This window comes from Mustelus asterias, chromosome 19, assembly GCF_964213995.1.
Source record: "Mustelus asterias chromosome 19, sMusAst1.hap1.1, whole genome shotgun sequence".
NCBI lineage: Eukaryota > Metazoa > Chordata > Chondrichthyes > Carcharhiniformes > Triakidae > Mustelus > Mustelus asterias.
In genome coordinates, this window is record NC_135819.1 from 31,706,807 (window position 1) to 31,727,161 (window position 20,355).

Here is a 20,355-nt window from a genome sequence, read left to right on the forward strand (position 1 = left end):
GCCAGTCAACCTAAGCTGCATATCTTGGACTGTGGGAGGAAACTGGAACACTCGGAGGAAACCCACGCAGACATGGGAAGAAAGTGCAAACTCCAGACAGACAGTGACCCAAGCCGGGAATCGAACCCAGTTCCCTTGTGGTGAGGCAGCAGTGCTAACCATTGTGCCACCGTGCAGCCCACAAATATAATTGTTTAATAATTAAATAATTATTTAATATCAATAGTATAATGTAGATAGATAATACAGTTTAATATTGATAGTATAATGCAGATTTATAATATAGTTTAATATCTGTTGTATAAGGTAGATAGGTAACATAGTTTAATATTAATAGTAGAATATGGAGACAAGGATATATGATACAGATGTGTTACAGTTTACTCATTGGGTGGAATTTTACAAGATTGATTCTAAATGTTCAGCTAGCATGAAAATGGGAGAGTTCCTGATCCATTTTTTGGGCGAGTTTTCACATCTAATCTTATGCACTTAGTCATTGAAAAAATGGTGCAGACTGTTTCTAGTTGCTGCAGGCAGTGGGCTGAGCTTAATTCACCAGCCAACCTGTAGAGGGAGCTACTGCACGTGCAGACCCTGATTCTGCACATGCGCAATTGTAACAGAAAGGTCTGACAGACAGAGAGCTGTCAGACCTCTGCTGCTGCAGGCAACCTGAACACAGCCCCCCCCCACACCGCAATCGCAGGGGCCCACGGACGATTGCCAGCCCCATGACACAAGGGCAGCCTGCCCCCACCACCTGCCCCCACCACCTGCCCCCCCCAGACCGATTGGACACTCTTTCCCCCTATCCGATCGCAACTGCAGAGCAGCAGTAGGCCCTCCTCCCTACCTCCCCAATCTGATTCCGTTGCAGAGTTGGTAGCCATTCCCCCCGATCATGCCCATCCCCAATAGGCCTTACCCTTCCCATAGTACTGTCCTAGTACTGCCCTGTGGGCAGTGCCAATGTGCCCGCTGTGTATTGCCCAGATGACAGTGTGGAAGTTAGGGTTAGGGCAGGCTGACATTGCCCAAGGGGCACCCCCTTGCCCTCGGCCATGGTATTGGGGGGCCTCAATGGCCTCTGGTTCCACCGACAAGGTCAACATGACTGTTTCCCGTTCATGGCGAGCAGGGGTTTTCCTCGCCAGAGAGAACCTCTCTTGGCGAGATCATGAAGGTAAGTGAGCGCGGACGATTCAGCGCTGGACTTGCTAAACAGATAGAAATTGAAATCTAAAAATATTTAAATAAATTATTCAGTCTCTTGCCCATTTCTGACGAAAGGCTGGCCTCGCTGGAAATCCGGCTCTTGTAAAATCGCTGGAGCCGAGAAATTGGGCATGACCCTGATTTCCCGGCTCTTGTACAATTTTACTGGCTCACTCCACCCATCGATGGGCGGGGCAAGCTGGTAAAATTCCGCCCATGGAGTCCAACTTGCTGTATTCCTATGTTTGCTTAAAATCTGTCTCGCATAATAAATCCAATAAGAAATTCAGGCAAACGTCTCATTAGAAAGCTCTCTGCTGAAGTAACAAAGGGGACAATGTGGGTGGTATACATGATGCTCTACATGGAGTCTCAAGAGGTCTTTGATAATAGATTAATGAGCAAAATTAAAGCCCATGGGATTCATTTAATGTTGTCAATGTGGATACAACAATGGTTAATGGAAAGAAAGCTGAGGATAGTGGGGAGAGTTGCAGAGAACATTGGCAGGGGAAAGAGCAGTGTTCTGGGATTAAGAACAAAGAACAGTATAGCTCAGGAACAGGCCCTTCGGCCCTCCAAGCTTGCGCCGATCATGATGCCTGCCTAAACTAAAACTGTGTGCACTTATGGAGTCCGTATCTTCCATTCCCATCCTATTCATGTGTATTCGTCTAGTTGCCCCTTAATGCCCCTTAAATGCCACTATCATACCTGCTCTCACCACCTCCCCAGGATAGCTCATTCAAACAGCCAATCCAGACATGACAGGCTGCAGGCCGCCTGTTCTGTATAATTTTTAGGTCTCTTGAGCTAGAAAGTGTTGAAAATTTGGAACCCCATATCACATAGACTGGTGAATAGCATGGAAGCATCAGGGAGGGAAGCTTGGGAGGGGTGGGTGCATAGCAGGAAGCTAACAGGATTGATTCAGCCAAGTGCCTTTACTTTCTGGTCACTTCAATGGCATGTACATTGGGTGATGTATATAACGTGGTGTATATAACGTGGGGCTGATCTACTCCTGCCTAATGACCTGAAATATAAATAGTTATAAAAATATTTTTAAAAACAGGCAGATCAGGTAAAATAACCCCTCCGCCTTCACTTGTCTGATTTGGGGGATCTCTGTAACCATACATCCTAGCAGGTACCTATTGGTAAATTTGGATATACCCCAATGCACACAAGTGAAATGAGATTTCAAGTATGCCGCATGACTCAAACCACAAAATGTGACCAGATAGTTTCTGGCGCAAGGTTTTAGGGAAGTCGCTGAGAACATTGCAACCATCTGAACCATAAACTCCCAAAGTTTTCCGTTGGGGAGCCATTCCTATAAATTGGAAAATTGTGCAAATCACTATGCTATTTAAGCTACAAATTTAAGCTTCCTATAAATTGGAAGAGGAAAACCCAGTAAATTATAAACCAGTTAATCCTAACCCCTGTTCATGGGAATTTACTGGAGTCTGTAATAATGGATAGGGTGACTGGACACCTTTAAATTTTTCAGCTGATCAGAGAGGGCCAACATGAATGTATAAAAGATAGGTAGGTCATGCCTAACAAACCCAATTCAATTTTTTGAAGAGGTAACTAAAGTACTGGGCAGGGGAATATCGATGAACGTCTTCTATATGGACCCCTAGAAACTCCCTCATAAGAGATTGTTACCTGAAGTTGAAAATCATTAAAATTATTAGTCTTGTTAGGAAATTGGCAGAGTGGTTGGAGTCAGAGGTTGGAATCTTACCACTGTTCATGCCAGTGGGATTTTCCCATCCTGCTGCAGTGAACGGCGATTTGCCTGGCCACCAAATTCTCCGACCTCGCTGCAGCAGGAGCGTGGCTTGAACGGCCGGTAAGATCATGTCCAGATAGAATGGATAATGAGCGGGCATTGGCAGATATTACTAGTGGGACCTGCAAGGATCTGTGTTGGGATCTCAACTCTTTATCGATGGAATAGAAAGCCACATATCAAAATTTGCCAATGACAGAAAGATAGTGGCATTGTAAGCAATGTTAATGGAAGCATTTAATTGCAAAGCAATATTGATTGGTTAAGTGAATGGACAACACCTTGGAAATACGAGGTCATCCACTTTGGACCTAAAAAGAATACAACCGGGGTACTTTCTAAATGGTGATAAGTCGAGGTCCAGAGAGGTTAGGGGATCCAGCTACATAGATCATTAAAATGCCATGTACAAATTGAAGAAATAACCAAAAGGGTTAATGGAAATCTGGCCTTTAAGAACATAAGAACATAAGAAATAGGAGCAGGAGTAGGCCATCTAGCCCCTCGAGCCTGCCCCGCCATTCAATAAGATCATGGCTGATCTGACGTGGATCAGTACCACTTACCCGCCTGATCCCCATAACCCTTAATTCCCTTACCGATCAGGAATCCATCCATCCGCGCTTTAAACATATTCAGCGAGGTAGCCTCCACCACCTCAGTGGGCAGAGAATTCCAGAGATTCACCACCCTCTGGGAGAAGAAGTTCCTCCTCAACTCTGTCTTAAACCGACCCCCCTTTATTTTGAGGCTGTGTCCTCTAGTTTTAACTTCCTTACTAAGTGGAAAGAATCTCTCCGCCTCCACCCTATCCAGCCCCCTAGAATACAAAGGGGTAGAAGTCATACTTCAGTTATAAAAAGCCCTGGTTAGACCACACCTGGAACAGTTCTGCACAACTAACCATAGGAAAGATATATTGGCCTTCGAGGGAGTGCAGCGCAGATTTACCAGAATGATACCTGGACTCCAAGGGTTAAATTATGAGGAGATGTTCCCTAGAATTTCAAGATGAAGGGATGATTTGATCTAAATTTTCAAACTATTAAGGGGAACAGTGAAGGGTGGGAAGTCTTGGTTGGCCTAAAAATTAGAGGCAGATCTTTCAGGAGCAAAGGTAGGAAATACAAATTTTGGTAGAAGTTTAGAACTCGACAGAAATTGATGCTCGATCAATTGTTAATTTTAAACTGAAGTTTATAGATTTTTTGTTCACAAAAAATATTAAGGGATATGGAGAAAAGGATGGTGTATATTGAGTTAGATCACAGATCAGCCATGGTGTTATTGAACGCAGAACAGGCTCAAGGAGCTGAATGGCCTCTCTTGTTCCTATGCCATATGTTAGAATCATAGAATCATACAGCGCAGAAGAGTCCCTTTCGCCCATCGAGTCCGCACCGAACATTAGAAACACCAGAACTCCCACTAATCCCGTCTGCCAGCACTTGGCCCATAGCCCTGAATGTTATTATGTGCCAAGTGCTCATCCAGGTACTTCTTAAAGATTTGAGGCAACTTGCTTCCACCACCCTCTTAAAAATCACACATTCTCACGATACCCAAGCTGAAGTGCACTATTGAAAACCCCTTACAGCAACAGGAGCGAGCTGAATTGTTTTTGCCAGGATGTTTCTGTACAAGCAAGTAACTCCATTCTTTTGTACAGACCATTCTTGATTAAAATGGTGCAATTGAAGGGAAAACCTTTTATTTTAATGATTTCTAAACCAAACTGCAGACTGCTGATTTAAATTGATGCTTTATACTCCATTTATACTGCTCTTGTTTGCTTCGCTGACGATGTTGTTTTCAGTGTATGTCAACACAAAAGTTGCCATCAAGCACAGAGGAGTGAATTACTGAGGTGTGAGGTCTCGTACATCAAAACTTTGCATATACACTTGTATCAACCACCATGGATGGCACAGTGGTTAGTGCTGCTGCCTCAAAGCACCAGGGACCCAGCTTCGAATTTGGCCTCAGGTCACTGTCTGTGTGGAGTTTGCACATCCTCCCCGTGTCTGCATGGGTTTCCTCCGGGTGCTCCAGTTTCCTCCCACAGTCCGAAAGATGTGCAGGTTAGGTTGATTGGCCGTGCTAAATTGACCATTAGAGTCAGGGGATTAGCCGGATAAATAGAAATCATAGAAACCCTAAAGTGCGGAAGGAGGCCATTCTGCCCATCGAGACTGCACCGACAACAATCCCACCTAGGCCATATCCCCGTAATCCCACATATTTACCCCGCTAATCCCTCTAAAATCTGCATTCCGGAACACTAAGGGTCAATTTAGCATGGCCAACGCACCTAACCTGCACAACTTTGGACTATGGGAGGAAACCGGAGCACCCGGAGGAAACCCATGCAGACATGGGTAGAGTGTGCACACTCAGCACAGACAGCGACCCAGGGTGGGAATCGAGCCATGAGGCAGCAGTGCTGACCACTGTGCCACCTTGCCGCCCCGGGAATAGGGGGAATAGGGCTTGGGTGGAATTGTTGTCAGTGCAGACTCAATGGGCCAAGTGGCCTCCTTTTGCACTGTAGGGAATCTATGATTCAAACACAGCGCAGTATAAATCCAGCCTTAGCAACCTGTTTGATTTGTCTTGTTTTGTGCAGACATTTTCAGCATTAGAGAAACTTTTAAACTGTCCTGATTCTTTTCAACATATCTCAACAATTCTCTTTTCTTCTCTTTCTGGTGCCAGCCGCCAAAGCAAAAAAAGAATCAAATGGTATGGAAACAGGCAGGTATTGTGGTAGTGTGTTCAACAGACATTATAGATTTAGACTTCTTTTAATGCAGCTGTTAGATTCTATCATTTAGTTTTGCCAGGCACATGTGCACGCGAGGAAGAGTAATTTTGAAATGACAAACTGTGTTTTGCAAAGAGGGACGCCAAGGAAAACTGTTAATAGGTTTAGAATTCTGATATTGATGTCTGACAGTGAAAGGTTCTAACTCTCCGATGATCATGTAATGTTAGATGAGTTGGAAACAATAATCTGTTCTGTCATTTAAAAAAAAAGATTCCCTTTGTTTGGAGTCTTAACTGCCCCAGTATAGGCTGCGTCTCCATATTAATATATTGTATTAATGTCAGGGAGGGATACTCTCTGGGAAGCCCATTGACAGTCACTCACAACTATCCAGTAGAAATGACATTTTGTTTAGCCCTTTCAAAGTGACTGCGATCTCCGGTTACATTCTTATTACCGAGCACTGACCTGCAGCAGGATCTGTGAAGGGTTTAGTTCAGACTGAACACAAAAGGGAGAAAAATTTCCTTGTACAGTTAGCCTTTTTCTAAAGATGCCATACCTCCTTCTGGGAAGAATATTTCAAACCACCATTTTTTTTGGTTTTTTAGTGAGCAATATGGCTAGAGCTGGACTAGTGTACAGAAGGGCTGGACTAGTCTACAGAAGGGAGGGACCAGTGTACAGAAGGGAGGGACCAGTGAGATATTGATCGCAATGATAGTTGGCATTGTGACAGAACAAAGAACAAAGAACAAAGAACAATACAGCACAGGAACAGGCCCTTCGGCCCTCCAAGCCCGCGCCGCTCCCCGGTCCAGGATTGAATCCTGAATCCAGGATCCCCGCCCAATTTTCCAGCCTATCTACATACCAATATCCTATCCACCGAGCTGTCCCTCACAGCTACGATGCTTTGTTCATTACAACCTATTAACTTACCCCCACCCCCCCATTCCAGACCATGTGATCTCCAGGGAGAGGCGAAAACCCAGAGTGAAAAACCCCAGGGCCAATATGGGGAAAAAAAAATCTGGGAAATTCCTCTCCGACCCCCTGAGGCGATCGAAACGAGTCCAGGAGATCACAATGGCCCCGATCGGAAAATGCTTCCCAACCCTAGTCATTTCCACTTCCACGAACACCATATGAATTCCCTGCCCCCGAGACAGGTTCCCAACTATCCGCAGTCTCACTCTGTACTGGCACCAGCAAGATGATCGTAGAATGAAGCCTTGAAACGAGAAACCAGGAACAATTAGCCCGCGCCGCTCCCTGGTCCAAACTAGACCACTCTTTTGTATCCCTCCATTCCCACTCCGTTCATATAGCTGTCTAGATAAGTCTTAAACGTTCCCAGTGTGTCCGCCTCCACCACCTTGCCCGGCAACACATTCCAGGCCCCCACGACCCTCTGTGTGAAATATGTCCTTCTGATATCTGTGTTAAACCTCCCCCCCTTCACCTTGAACCTATGACCCCTCGTGAACGTCACCACCGACCCGGGGAAAAGCTTCCCACCGTTCACCCTATCTATGCCTTTCATAATTTTATACACCTCTATTAAGTCTCCCCTCATCCTCCGTCTTTCCAAGGAGAACAACCCCAGTTTCCCCAATCTCTCCTCATAACCAAGCCCCTCCATACCAGGCAACATCCTGATAAACCTCCTCTGTACTCTCTCCAAAGCCTCCACGTCCTTCTGGTAGTGTGGCGACCAGAACTGGACGCAGTATTCCAAATGCGGCCGAACCAACGTTCTATACATCTGCAACATCAGACCCCAACTTTTATACTCTATGCCCCGTCCTATAAAGGCAAGCATGCCATATGCCTTCTTCACCACCTTCTCCACCTGTGACGTCACCTTCAAAGATCTGTGGACTTGCACACCCAGGTCCCTCTGCGTCTCTACACCCTTTATGGTTCTTCCATTTATCGTGTAGCTCCTCCCTACATTATTCCCACCAAAATGCATCACTTCGCATTTATCAGGATTGAACTCCATCTGCCATTTCCTTGCCCAAATTTCCAGCCTATCTATATCCTTCTGTAGCCTCTGACAATGTTCCTCACTATCTGCAAGTCCTGCCAGTTTTGTGTCGTCCGCAAACTTACTGATCACCCCAGTTACTCCTTCTTCCAGATCATTTATATAAATCACAAACAGCAGAGGTCCCAATACAGAGCCCTGCGGAACACCACTAGTCACAGGCCTCCAGCCGGAAAAAGACCCTTCCACTACCACCCTCTGTCTTCTATGACCAAGCCAGTTCTCCACCCATCTAGCCACCTCCCCCTTTATCCCATGGGATCCAACCTTTTTCACTAGCCTACCATGAGGGACTTTGTCAAACGCTTTACTAAAGTCCATATAGACAACATCCACGGCCCTTCCTTCGTCAACCATTTTGGTCACTTCTTCAAAAAACACCACCAGGTTCGTGAGGCATGACCTCCCCCTCACAAAACCATGTTGACTATCGTTAATGAGTTTATTCCTTTCTAAATGCGCATACATCCTATCTTTAGACAGTTTGCAGGAAACAATTTCAACTACAGAAGCCATGAGATGGAGTCTGTCCATCTGTTCTAAAACATTGAGGGGGTGAATTAGTTTATTCCCCAGGATGGGCAGCACCACAGGGCTGCTTTCTTTTAATTTATTCGTTCATGGGACGTGGTTGGATATTGCCGAGCAGTCCAGCATTTATTGCCCATCCCTAATTGCCCTTGAGAAGGATGGTGCTGAGCTGCCTTCTTGAACCACTGCAGTCCAAGTGGTGTGGGGAGAGAGTTCTAGGATTTTGACCGAGTGACAGTGAAGGAACGGTGTTACTTGTGTGGCCTGCGTGTTTTCAGCATTGGTATCAATGAAGAAACGGCACCACATTAATGAATTCCTTCCTCTGAAAATTCTAGTGCACATGTGCCTAAATTTGTGAGCTTTTTAAATACTAATTTAATTTCCGAATTACATTTTTGGAATTCACGAGTTATTAAGCCCAATATCATCAGATAGTATATTGTCAATAGTTAGCATGCGTTTGCTGTGTTCACATTGATGAGTGCATAAATAAACATTGTGGGGTAGAGTTTCCACTTGGAGCGCAACGACACTGTGAGCACATACTTTTGAAGAGCCTTCCCAAACCAGTTCTATTGACAGATTTGCGCAGTTAATCTGGGGTGTGGAAGTTTAGTGCGCAGGGCCTGATGTGGGTTAACTGAATCATGAACCAGCATAAAAGATTATGGTGTAACACAGACGCAAGTGGTTTTGAGTGTAACTCATCTGTGTTTATAATTCCCCGATATTTTGTGCTGTCTTGACCGATTCTGCCCAGATTGCACTTCTATAAGCTAGTGGTAACAAGTAGAAACTCGATCCCTGTTGCCCCACGAAAACTTCCTATCCTCTGTAGAATGTTCTGTTAATATAAATCTCCCACCTCGTGTTTTACTAGAGTTTGAACCATTTAAAATTGCAGTCTGCTGGTGTGGTACAGATATGTTCTAATTGGCTATATTATGGAATATTTATGGTATATTGTAGGAAAGTGTCCTGACTTAGTTCCTTCCTCGTCACAGTGTGACATTGGTAAAGAAATAGGGCACTCTTGTGGGGTGTAATTTGTATGGGAGCTAAAGAAGTGAGGGCATAACAAACAAAGTTACTTCTGTACCCTCCACTCTGTCCAGATAGTTGTTTTAAACTAGAGTTTAAAAGTCAAAACATGAAGTTAGAAGCTATGCACTTTGTTACTATATTATTACACCAAGCACATGTTCTGCCTTAGAGATTACTGCTTTGACTTTCAATTGTATAACACAGATGTTCTGCTGATATGTATTTTTTTCAAGTCCTCCATTACGGGCTCAGCTAAGGGACAGAAGTTTACCAGGTCTGAAGAAAAACTTGTCAGACAAGAGGAGGAGAAGAAACGTTTGGAAGAGGGTAAAAGCTTATGTTTAAAAATCATTATGTGTGGGCATGACTGGATAGATTGACATTTATTGCCTGTCTCTAGTTGGGCTTGAGGAAGATGGTGATGCCGCACCATGAGTTAGTTTTTATACAACTAAGTGACTTGCAAGATCACATCAGAAGACAGTTAAAAATCAACCACATTGAAATGAGAGTGGAGTCACATATAGGCCAGGCTGGGTAAAGACAACAGATTTCCTTCCCCCTAAAGTCAATCAGCTTGGATTTTCACAACAATCCAGTTTCCTGATCACTTCTTATTTTTGAAGTTGATTTGAAATTTCCATCATGCTGTTGTTGCAGACATTCCAAAATAAATGGGAATGTCAGTACACTTGGCACAATGAAACTTTGAAAAAACCCAGCAAAGATGTCAGAAACATAACTTCAAAATACATCAATTAAGTGTTCTCAGAGACCCCTTTAAATGCACCTCAGCAAGAAGGACATTCCCTAGAATCTCTTGATGCTATCAATGGGTTAATGAATGAGTACCACAAACTCTGGGAGGTTGTGCGGATATGATTTGATTGGGAGGTTCATTTAAGTAAGTGGGGAAACTTGTAGCTGCTTCCAGGGCCACTTGAAAACCAGATCTGGAAGTTAAGTAGTGACATTGATCCTGTGCAAATCGGTGAAACTGATCTCCACCCATATTTTGATTGATTAATCTACTTTATAGCTATTCATTGAATGTATATGATTGGAGTGTCAATGCAGAATGTCAAGAAATGATGGGGTGTGAGAGTGCATTAGCCAACGTGATAAGTAGCTGACCTCCTGACATGTTCTGATGGTATCTTCTCTTGTGTAGGTGAGTTGGGCATTGCTGTTAGTTAAACACAGGAATCAAATCATTATTCATAACCCCAGTCAGCCTTTTGAGGTCAATAAAGTATGGGGAGAAAGCAAGGCTTGCATTTAAAGTTTATTTATTAGTGTCACAAGTAAAGTAAAATGTAAAGTAAAGTTTATTTATTAGTCACAAGTAAGGCTTACATTAACACTGCAATGAAGTTACTGTGAAATTCCCCTAGTCGCCACACTCCGGTACCTGTTCGGGTCAATGCACCTAAGCAGCACGTATTTCAGAAACCGGACCACCCGGAGGAAACCCACACAGACACAGGGAGAACGTGCAAACTCCACACAGACAGTGACCCAAGCCGGGATTCGAACCTGGGTCCCTGGCGCTGTGAGGCAGCAGTGCCATTGTGCTGCCCCAAGTAGGCTTACATTAACACTGCAATGAAGTTGCTGTGAAAATCCCCGAGTTGCCACACTCCAGCACGAGTTCAGGTACACTGAGGGAGAATTTAGCGTGGCCAATGCATCTAACCGGCACGTCATTCGGACTGTGGGAGGAAACCAGAGCACCCAGAGGAAACCCACGCAGACACGGGGAGAACATGCAGACTAGATACAGCTAGAAAGAAGTGCAGGGGCAGGTGTTAATCTTAGAATCTTAGAAACCCTACAGTACAGAAAGAGGCCATTCGGCCCATTGAGTCTGCATCGACCACAATCCCACCCAGGCCCTATCCCCATATCCCTACTTATTTTATCCACTAATCCCTCTAACATACGCATCCCAGGACACTAAGGACAATTTTAGCATGGCCAATCAACCTAACCCGCACATCTTTGTTCTGTGGGAGCACCCGGAGGAAACCCACGCAGACACGAGGAGAATGTGCAAACTCCACACAGACAGTGACCCAAGCTGGGAATCGAACCCAGGTCCCTGGAGCTGTGAAGCAGCAGTGCCAACCACTGTGCTACCGTGCCGTGCCGTGTGAAAAGAAAGGAGTAAAATAAATCAATTATCCTTGGTGAGACCACACCTGGAGTATTGTGTACAGTTCTGGTCTCCTTACTTAAGAAAGGATACACTTGCCATAGAGGGAGTGCAGCAGAGGTTCACTAGGCTGATACCAGGGTTGGTGGAACTGTCCTGTGAGGAGGCTAGAGTTTAGAAAGATCTAAAACGTTTAGAGAGGAGATCTGATTGAAACGTATAAAATTCTAGCCGGGCTGGACAGACTAGATGCTGGGAGGATGTTTTCTCTGGTTGGGGAATCTAGAACCAGCGGACACAGTCTCAGGATACGGGGTAGACCATTTAGGACTGAGATGAGAAAAGATTTCTTCATTCAGAGGGTAGTGGATTCTCTACCATGTGGAGGCCAAGTCACTGAATGTACCCAAGAAAGAGATAGATAATGTTTGAAGATTTTAATGGCATCAAGAGGTGTAGGGAGAAAACAGGAATACGGCATTGAGATCGAGGAACAACCATGATCATATTGAATGGCGGAGCAGGCTAAAAGGGCCAAATGGCCTGCTGCTGCCTCTTAAAATTTATTTATTAGTCACAAGTAGGCTTGTGCAACAAAGTTACTGTGAAAATCCCCTAGTCGCCACATTCCAGCGCCTGTTCGGATACACTGAGGAAGAATTTAGCATGGCCAATCCACCTAACCAGCTCATCTTTCGGACTGTGGGAGGAAACCGGAGCACCCGGAGGAAACCCACACAGACACGGGGAGAATGTGCAGACTCCACACAGACAGTGACCCAAGCTGGGAATCAAACCCGGGTCCCTGGTGCTGTGAGGCAGCAGTGCTAACCACTGTGCCACCGTGTTGCTTCTAGTTTCTGTGTTTTCTTTGAAAATGTTCTCATCACAATAGAGAGAATAAGTCTATGTTTCCTGCGATAACTAACAATTGTTTCATATTTAACAGAGGAGATAAGACAGGCAGCTGAACAAGTGGAGCGAGAGAGACTTGAGAAACTGAGACTTGAAGAAGAAGAGAGAGCAAGGATTGCGGCAGCGGTTGGTATTATTTTACTGAGTGTCCTCAGCATGTAAAACAAGTGAAGAGATGAAGGGGTGGTCTTGACGTCCATGGAAACAGAAGTAATGGGGGAGGTGGAGAAAGACCAGTTCATTATCCCCTGTTTTGAACCAGATTTCAATTCCCCAAGCATTGCTGCACAAGCTGTGATTAAACCTCCCAATTTCTCCGACTCCTCAACTGTGACAGGAAACACACAGCCAAAGTATGCCACCGCCATGTGGTTTCGCATCTAAATTTGTGAAATTTACATCTCTCAAAAAATCTGTCATGTAGATTTTCAGCAGCAGCAGCTAATATTTATGTGGTGAAATGTTCTTTATTGTCGTGAAATGTTCCAAGATGCTTCACAAGTTTGACAAGCTTCACTAGTGTCCAAGCCATTTAAAGAAATGTTTGGATGGATGATTGAAAAGAAGTAGAACTGAACAAGTGTCTTAAAGAAGGAGAGAGATACAGAAGTTTAGAGAGGGAAATACAGAACTTTAAGGCCTGGACAGCAGATGGCACAGCCGCCAATAGTGGTGCAAAGCAAATCGGAGATGAACACAGGCCAGCATTGGAGCAATACAGAGATTCCTTAGATTGCACAGATGGAGGAGTTTGCTGGGATGGCTGTTTCACCGATTGGGCACTAAGCATTGCCTGTGTAGAGTATTAAGAAGGAAATTGGATTGTTTATGTTGCCTGTGCATAAGAGCAGCTATTTGTCCTTCCCTCCATTTAAGTGAACGGGCGGCTCAGTGACACAGTGGTTCGCACTGCTGCCTCACAGTGCCAGGGACCCAGGTTCAATTCCGGCCGCGGGTGAGTTGGATTGTCTGCGTGGAGTTTGCACGCTCTCCCCGTGTCTGCGTGGGTTTCCGCCAGGTGCTCCGATTTCCTCCCACAATCCAAAGATATTCAGGTTGATTTTTAAAAAAATACTTTTCCAATTCAATCAAATCCAGTCCAATTCAGAGTCTCAACAAGTTGAGACATTTCCGATCCAAGCCGACAAGACAGGGTATGCAACCCCTACCCTGTCTTGGGCCTGATCTACATGAGCCAAGCTGATTGGAGTAGGCAGACGTCTCCGCCCCCCCAAGGCTTGATCTCATTTGCATCTTAGCCAAAAGGCCGAGATGCCGCTTTTAAAAATTGCTTCATATGAAAATGAAGCTTGAATGCAACCCAATGGCCACGACCAAGTGCAGCATCAGCAGACCACACTTGATCTTAGCCAAAAGGCCGAGAAGATTCAGGTTGATTGGCCATGGTAAATTGCTCCTTAGTCCCAGGGGGATTAGCAGAGTAAATACGTGGGGTTATGGGAGTAGGGCCTGGGTGGGATTGTTGTGGGTGCAGACTCAATGGGCCGAATGGTGTCCTTCTGCACTGTAGGGATTCTATGAATATTCTATGAAAACCAAACCGATTCTGTAACAGACATCCGTCTGCTTGCAGCTTTCCCTCAACGTGCTTCACCCAGCGCTTAGATCATCATTTACATCACGATTATCTTTGCTGTGCCTAATCACTGACTGTGACACAAAGATTAGAAAGAAAGGGAGGAACTTGCAGCTTTAACAAGAATATATCTATTGCCCAATACTGGATTAGCCACTTGGTAAACATCTTACCCAATTCTCTTTTTCGCCGACTTCCTAAGTCATTATTTATGTTTATATTATTTACCCAACTATTTCCAAAATGCGTTTTTTCAAAGTTCTCCAATGTGACCATCATGAAGGGAAAGACACAACTATGAAATTAAATACAGGAGCAAGAAAAAAATAGGAAATACTACAGCCGACAGAGGCAAAGCAGAACGTTCTGTGGCAGTGAAGTGAAGTGAAGGGAGGTGGAGAAAAAAAAATGCCGATAAATTAGAGAATTGAGTAAAACCATTGAAGTTGCCCATGGTTACTTTTCTATTATTATTGATTGCAAACAGATAAGTAAAGGGGATAAGGGAATGGAGTTCTAATGATATGTACAGGACCCCTTTTTAAAAAGCTCAACAAGGGACGATTTATAGTTTATTTATTAGTGACAAGTAAGGCTTACATTAACACTGCAATGAAGTTACTGTGAAATTCTCCTAATCGCCACATTCCGGTGTCTGTTTGGGTCAATGCACCTAACCAGCACGTCTTTTGGACTGTGTGAGGAAACCGGAGCATCCGGAGGAAACCCACGCAGACACGGGGAGACCGTACAATCTCCGCACAGACAGTAACCCAAGCCGGGAATTGAACCCAGGTCCCTGGCGCTGTGAGGCAGCAGTGCTAACCACTGTGCTATTTGCTATTGGCTCTAGTAACGGGGAATGAACCAAAGCAGGTAAGAGAAGCAAAAGGAGGAAAGCATCTAGACAATAGTGATCATAACATCATGCAGTTTAAGATTAGGATAGAGAAGGAGATGAGTAAAATAAAAGCCAGGTTAATAGATTGGAGAAAAGTTGATGAAGTGCTAGAGAATAGTACTCAGAAAGACTGGCAGACAATGTTATAGAATGACAATGGGAAACATTTAAAATTATGTTCAACAATGTGCAGGAAAACATTTTTACACTAATAATCAGTGAGACTCTCAGATAAATAAAGAGATAAGAGAACAATTGAGGGTGAGGACAGAAACAGACACTTAGTACATAGACCCAGAGAATGCAACGTAAGAAAGAATACAAAGAGATTAGAAGTTAAAAAAATTGAACAGTAAAAGGGAACTAAGAAACTAAATTATCAAGAAACATAAATATTTGTGAAAAAGATTTTTTATTGAAGTTTTTTGACTTGCACTCACCAGAACAATTTGCAAGAATACTAAATGTAAAGGGAACAACAATTTGTACTGTATGAGAAGAGAGTGCTGATTCATTGGGAAGTGGGCCAATAGAAGGGTGGATATTAGAAGCAAAGTAGGGCGACTCGGTGGCACAGTGGTTAACACTGCTGCCTCACAGTGCCAGGGTCCCGGGTTCGATTCTCGGCTTGGGTCACTGTCTGTGTGGAGTCTGCACGTTCTCCCCGTGTCTGCGTGGGTTTCCTCCGGGTGCTCCGGTTTCCTCCCACACTCCAAGGATGTGCAGGTTAGGTGGATTGGCCATGGTAAATTGTCTCTTAGTGTCAGGGGGATTGGCAGGGTGAATATGTGGGGTTATGGGGAAAGGGCCTGGGTGGGATTGTTGTTGGTGCAGGCTCGATGGGCCGAATGGTCTCCTTCTGCACTGTAGGGATTCTCTGATTCTGGACAATTTTTTTCAAGAAAAGCAAAAAATGGCATCGATATCGTCATCAATGTACTGGAAAATGGGTAGGACTGGAACCAAGAAAGTTCCACCTATCCCACAGAAGGCAGGTATTGTTCAGACCAATAAATGTTCCCAAGGCAATACCTTTTATTTGGAGGAAGTGAGAGGAGTTGATGGAGAAATTGTCTAATGTGAGAACATATTTCTTTGAGTTCTGTTATCTTTATCCACCCACCCCCACTGCTCTCCCCACCCTCACACCCAACTCAGCAAGGGTAAATCTAACCTTTCGAATTTGTTATTCGTCAAATTTAATGTTAGGTAGTGATGTGGTCGTAAGATTAAGTGTCGTTTTTTCAAGAATTTTTAGACCATACAGGGTTATCTCGGATGGAATGTACTTGGTATGTTATAACAGATTCCTTATTCTTATGGGGTACCTTCTCTCAGAATGTATAGAATCCTATGTTAAGAATTCTAGAAGAATTTGGATCTGAAGTTTATAGCCTGAGACTGCAACCTTTTTAATGCAGACTATCTAATACTTTATTATGATCTTAAATCTTGGATTACATTAGCATAATGTTTTGAATATTACAATGTGTAAATGCAGGAACTGTCCGGCTGTTCACACCCCACCGCTGCTGCCAGCGAGAATGGAGAATTTGGCACTCAGCCCAAATCCACATTCATTGCAGCGGGACTGGCAAATCCCAGCTGCGGGCGAGCTTGGAAAATCTGACCCAACCTAATTTACCTAAATATAACTGATTTAAAATGTAAGTTTGGTGCCACCTAAGAAAATCAGCCTCTTTCCTGCCAGATCTGTGGATTTTGAATTGGATCAGAATCTATGACCGTGCACAATATGCATGATCTGCTGAGAGGAGTCAAACAATCTCGCCTTTTTAAATGTTTCTGCTGAAGTATTGGCAAATTATACTCAAAGAACAATACAGCACCGGAACAGGCCCTTCGGCTCACCAATCCTGCGCCAATCATGATTCCTGCCTAAACTAAAACCATATGCACTTACAGAGTCCGTATCCTTCCATTCCCATCCTATTCATCTATTAGTCTAGATGCCCCTTAAATGCTGCTATTGTACTCATCACCATCAGTACTGATTAAATTTCAATTACATATTAGAGTAACTCGTTCTTTAATATAGCTGACATGGGTGTGATTGTTGTTTTCACCTAAAAACAGGATAAAGCACGTAAAGAAAACGAACTACCTGAACTTCTTCAAGTTTTGGAAAGAAATGATCTTATTGTCGAGAAAGTGAACAAAAATCTTAGAGAAATGTTTAAGGTAATGTTTCTCCATATTGTTGCCCTTGATCTTAGAAAACTAAGGAGTGTTGATAAGATAATCTTGATGCAGCGATATTACATAATACATTTCTATAAGATTGAAATTTGATTTGATTTATTATTGTCACATGTATTAGCATACAGTGAAAAGTATTGTTTCTTGTGCGCTATACAGACAGAGCATACTGTTCATAGAGAAGGAAAGGAGAGAGTGCAGAATGTAGTGTTACAGTCATAGCTAGGGTGTAGAGAAAGATCAACTTAATGTGAGGTAGGTCCATTCAAAAGTCTGACAGCAGCAGGGAAGGAACTGTTTTTGAGTCTGTTGGTACGTGACCTCAGACTTTTATATCTTTTTTCCAGGTAGCCTACTGTTGTAAATATTTGCTCCTTGTTCTACCCCTTCAGTGGCAACGTTACATGCGCTGTGATGGAACCCCTGATCCAACAATTTCTCAGGAGATTAATACTTTCATAAACCTTTCCAAAGAGAATGGAAGAAGGTGGAAGAGAGGATGTCCGCAGTGCGTGGGGCCCTTAATTATGCAGGCTGCTTTGCCAAGGCAGCGGGAAGTGTAGACGGAGTCAATGGATGGGAGGCTGGTTTGCGTGATGGATTGGGCTGCATTCACAATCTTTTGTAGTTTCTTGCGGTCTTGGGCAGAGCAGGAGCCATATCAAGCTGTGATACAGCCAGAAAGAATGCTTTCTATGGTGCATCTCTAAAGTTGGTGAGAGTCGTAGCTGACATACCAAATTTCCTTAGTCTTCTGAGAAAGTTGGTGGGCTTTCTTAACTATAGTGTGGGCATGGGGGAACCAGGACAGGTTGTTGGTGATCTGGACACCTAAAAACTTGAAGCTCTCGACCCTTTCTACTTCGTCCCCATTGATGTAGACAGGGGCATGTTCTCCTCTATGTTTGCGGTGTTTTAAGGTATTAAGGTGTTCTTCTTTACATTTGCGTTTAAGGTGATGAAAGGATTTGATATGGTAGATAGACAGAAGCAATTTTCTCTGGCGAGGGTGTCCAGAACAAAGGGCATAATCTTTCATTTAGAGCTAAGCCATTCCGGGACAATGTCAGGAGGCACTTCACTCACAAAAGATAGAGAATATCTGGAACTTTCTCTCCCAAAAAGCTGCTGGTGCCTGGGGGCCATTTGAAAATATCAAGACTGAGATTGTTACCTTTTTGTTCACTAAGGAGTAGGGGCACAAAGTGGTTAGATGGAGTTAAGATACTGACCAACTGGTAAAGGTAAAGTTCCCCTTTTGAGGGGGAGAGCTGACTGGTGGTGATTTAACCTGAGAGTCACCACACCTCAGGCAAGTGGCAAAGCTGAGAAGGCAGAGCTTTCATGAATAACCTCAGCCGGTACGGGAATCCACCTGCGCTGTTGGCGTCGCTCTGCGTCACTAACCAGTCGTCTGGCCAACTGAGCGAACCAGTGACTATGCTTATTTTGACAAGGCAATTACAATATTTTGACAATTACTTTCAGCAAAAATGTATTAATAAATGTGGAAAGAGAAGAACAACCCGAACACAAGATGCCTGGGCAGCATCAGACAATTTATTTGAGAGATTCTTATTTTTTTAATTTCAGAACAAGTTAACATGTAATTTGAAGATATATGCATTTCAGTTCCATTAAGTCTGCAGTTCAGGCTGTGATGTTAAACATCTGATCAAAATGATCAGTGTTGAAATAGGTGGCCTACTGTTGTAAATATTTTCTCCTTGGTTCTGCTCCTTCAGTGGCAACGTTACATGCGCTGTGATGGAACCCCTGATCCAACAATTTCTCAGGAGATTAATACTTTCATAAACCTTTCCAAAGAGAATCAAAATGTAGACATTAAGTCTTTGTTTGAAGAAGGTCGAACAATATTACAGGTAAGGACTTGGCTTAATAAGCATTTTAATCCTTTGACTGTTGTTAGGTCCAAGGAGGTTTCCATCTCTCTGGGCTATATTATTTTGTTTGTTTTCATCTCATGCAACATGACACTGGGACACACAATAATATTACAATAACAAACACCAGATGAAAACAAGATGAAGATCCATGTGGTTGATCTTCTATCAACCAGTAAGAAGTCTCACAACACCAGGTTAAAGTCCAACAGGTTTATTTGGCAGCACGAGCTTTCGGAGCGTTGCCCCTTCATCAGGTGAGTGATGATGATTTTCATCTTCCAACCAGGCAATGATAATGAATTTGTCGACTAATCATAGCAGCTAATCCCCTATAATTTAATGTACAACAGACCCACTAATGACTTGAGGAAATACTTAATGTGGAAAACTTAGGGAACTGTAAGCCCCCAAAGCAGGTTTCATTTATTACCTTATGTCTCAAATTGCTCAGAGGTCATATGAATCTGATTGGTCAAGATTAACTTTTATCACCATAATATTAAGACAGCACAACAACAGTTCCTTAGTTGCAATGTCACAAAGGTATATGCTTCTCACATCGCATTTATACATTGTAATAATCTAGATATAATCCTTAAGAAAATATAGTTTTGCACTCCTCATAGAAACCGTTATATCTGCTTTACTTTGTCAGTTCTCTGTTCAAAGCACTACGATCTTCATCACAGGTGATGCAAGGAATGGGGATTGAACTGTGCACTGTTGACACCAATCTGATCCATGCCGGCCATTCCAAGGAGTCCGAATTGCTGTGGCAACACGCTCTTTTATATGCATGTTATAGCTAAGCTGTCAATAGTTGTGTTTAAAAAGGAGGCCTTAGTGTCCCTACCGCTGGACCTGAAGCTTCGGGTTCCAGTCCAACAACTGGACTGACAAGGAGCATTCAACACGGCTCAACGGGCCGATAATTAGCTCTATTCCCCAAAGGGTAAAAAACACTGTGGATGTGGAGATACACTAAAAAAATAGTTAATAGAGGCTCCAATTATTTTTCCGTCACCTGGCTGACCAGGAAACTCCCTCTCTCTGACCATTTACCATTAATACATAACGAAAGGATTTACAGATTGATAATCAACTTGTTTGGATGTGTTATGAGCTTGACCATTAAATCCTGGAATGGGATTTGAATGCAGAACTTCTGGCTCAGTGGTAGGGACGCTCCTCATTGCACCACAAGACCTCCATTTCTTTTATATCTATTAGGAATTTTGGT

General features: G+C 43.6%; 1 protein-coding gene across 1 annotated transcript in view; it reads left to right on the plus strand.

Moving 5' to 3' along the window:
• Positions 1–5,742: 5,742 nt before the first annotated feature.
• dnai7 (dynein axonemal intermediate chain 7) overlaps positions 5,743–20,355 on the plus strand; it is an 83,906-nt gene continuing 69,293 nt past the window's right edge. Inside the window, exons 1-5 of the mRNA XM_078234758.1 lie at positions 5,743–5,764; positions 9,654–9,747; positions 12,525–12,616; positions 17,086–17,190; positions 18,954–19,091. Of these exons, the coding sequence (XP_078090884.1) occupies positions 5,762–5,764; positions 9,654–9,747; positions 12,525–12,616; positions 17,086–17,190; positions 18,954–19,091 (432 nt within the window). The 5' untranslated portion in view covers positions 5,743–5,761. The remainder of the gene's footprint in view (positions 5,765–9,653; positions 9,748–12,524; positions 12,617–17,085; positions 17,191–18,953; positions 19,092–20,355) is intronic.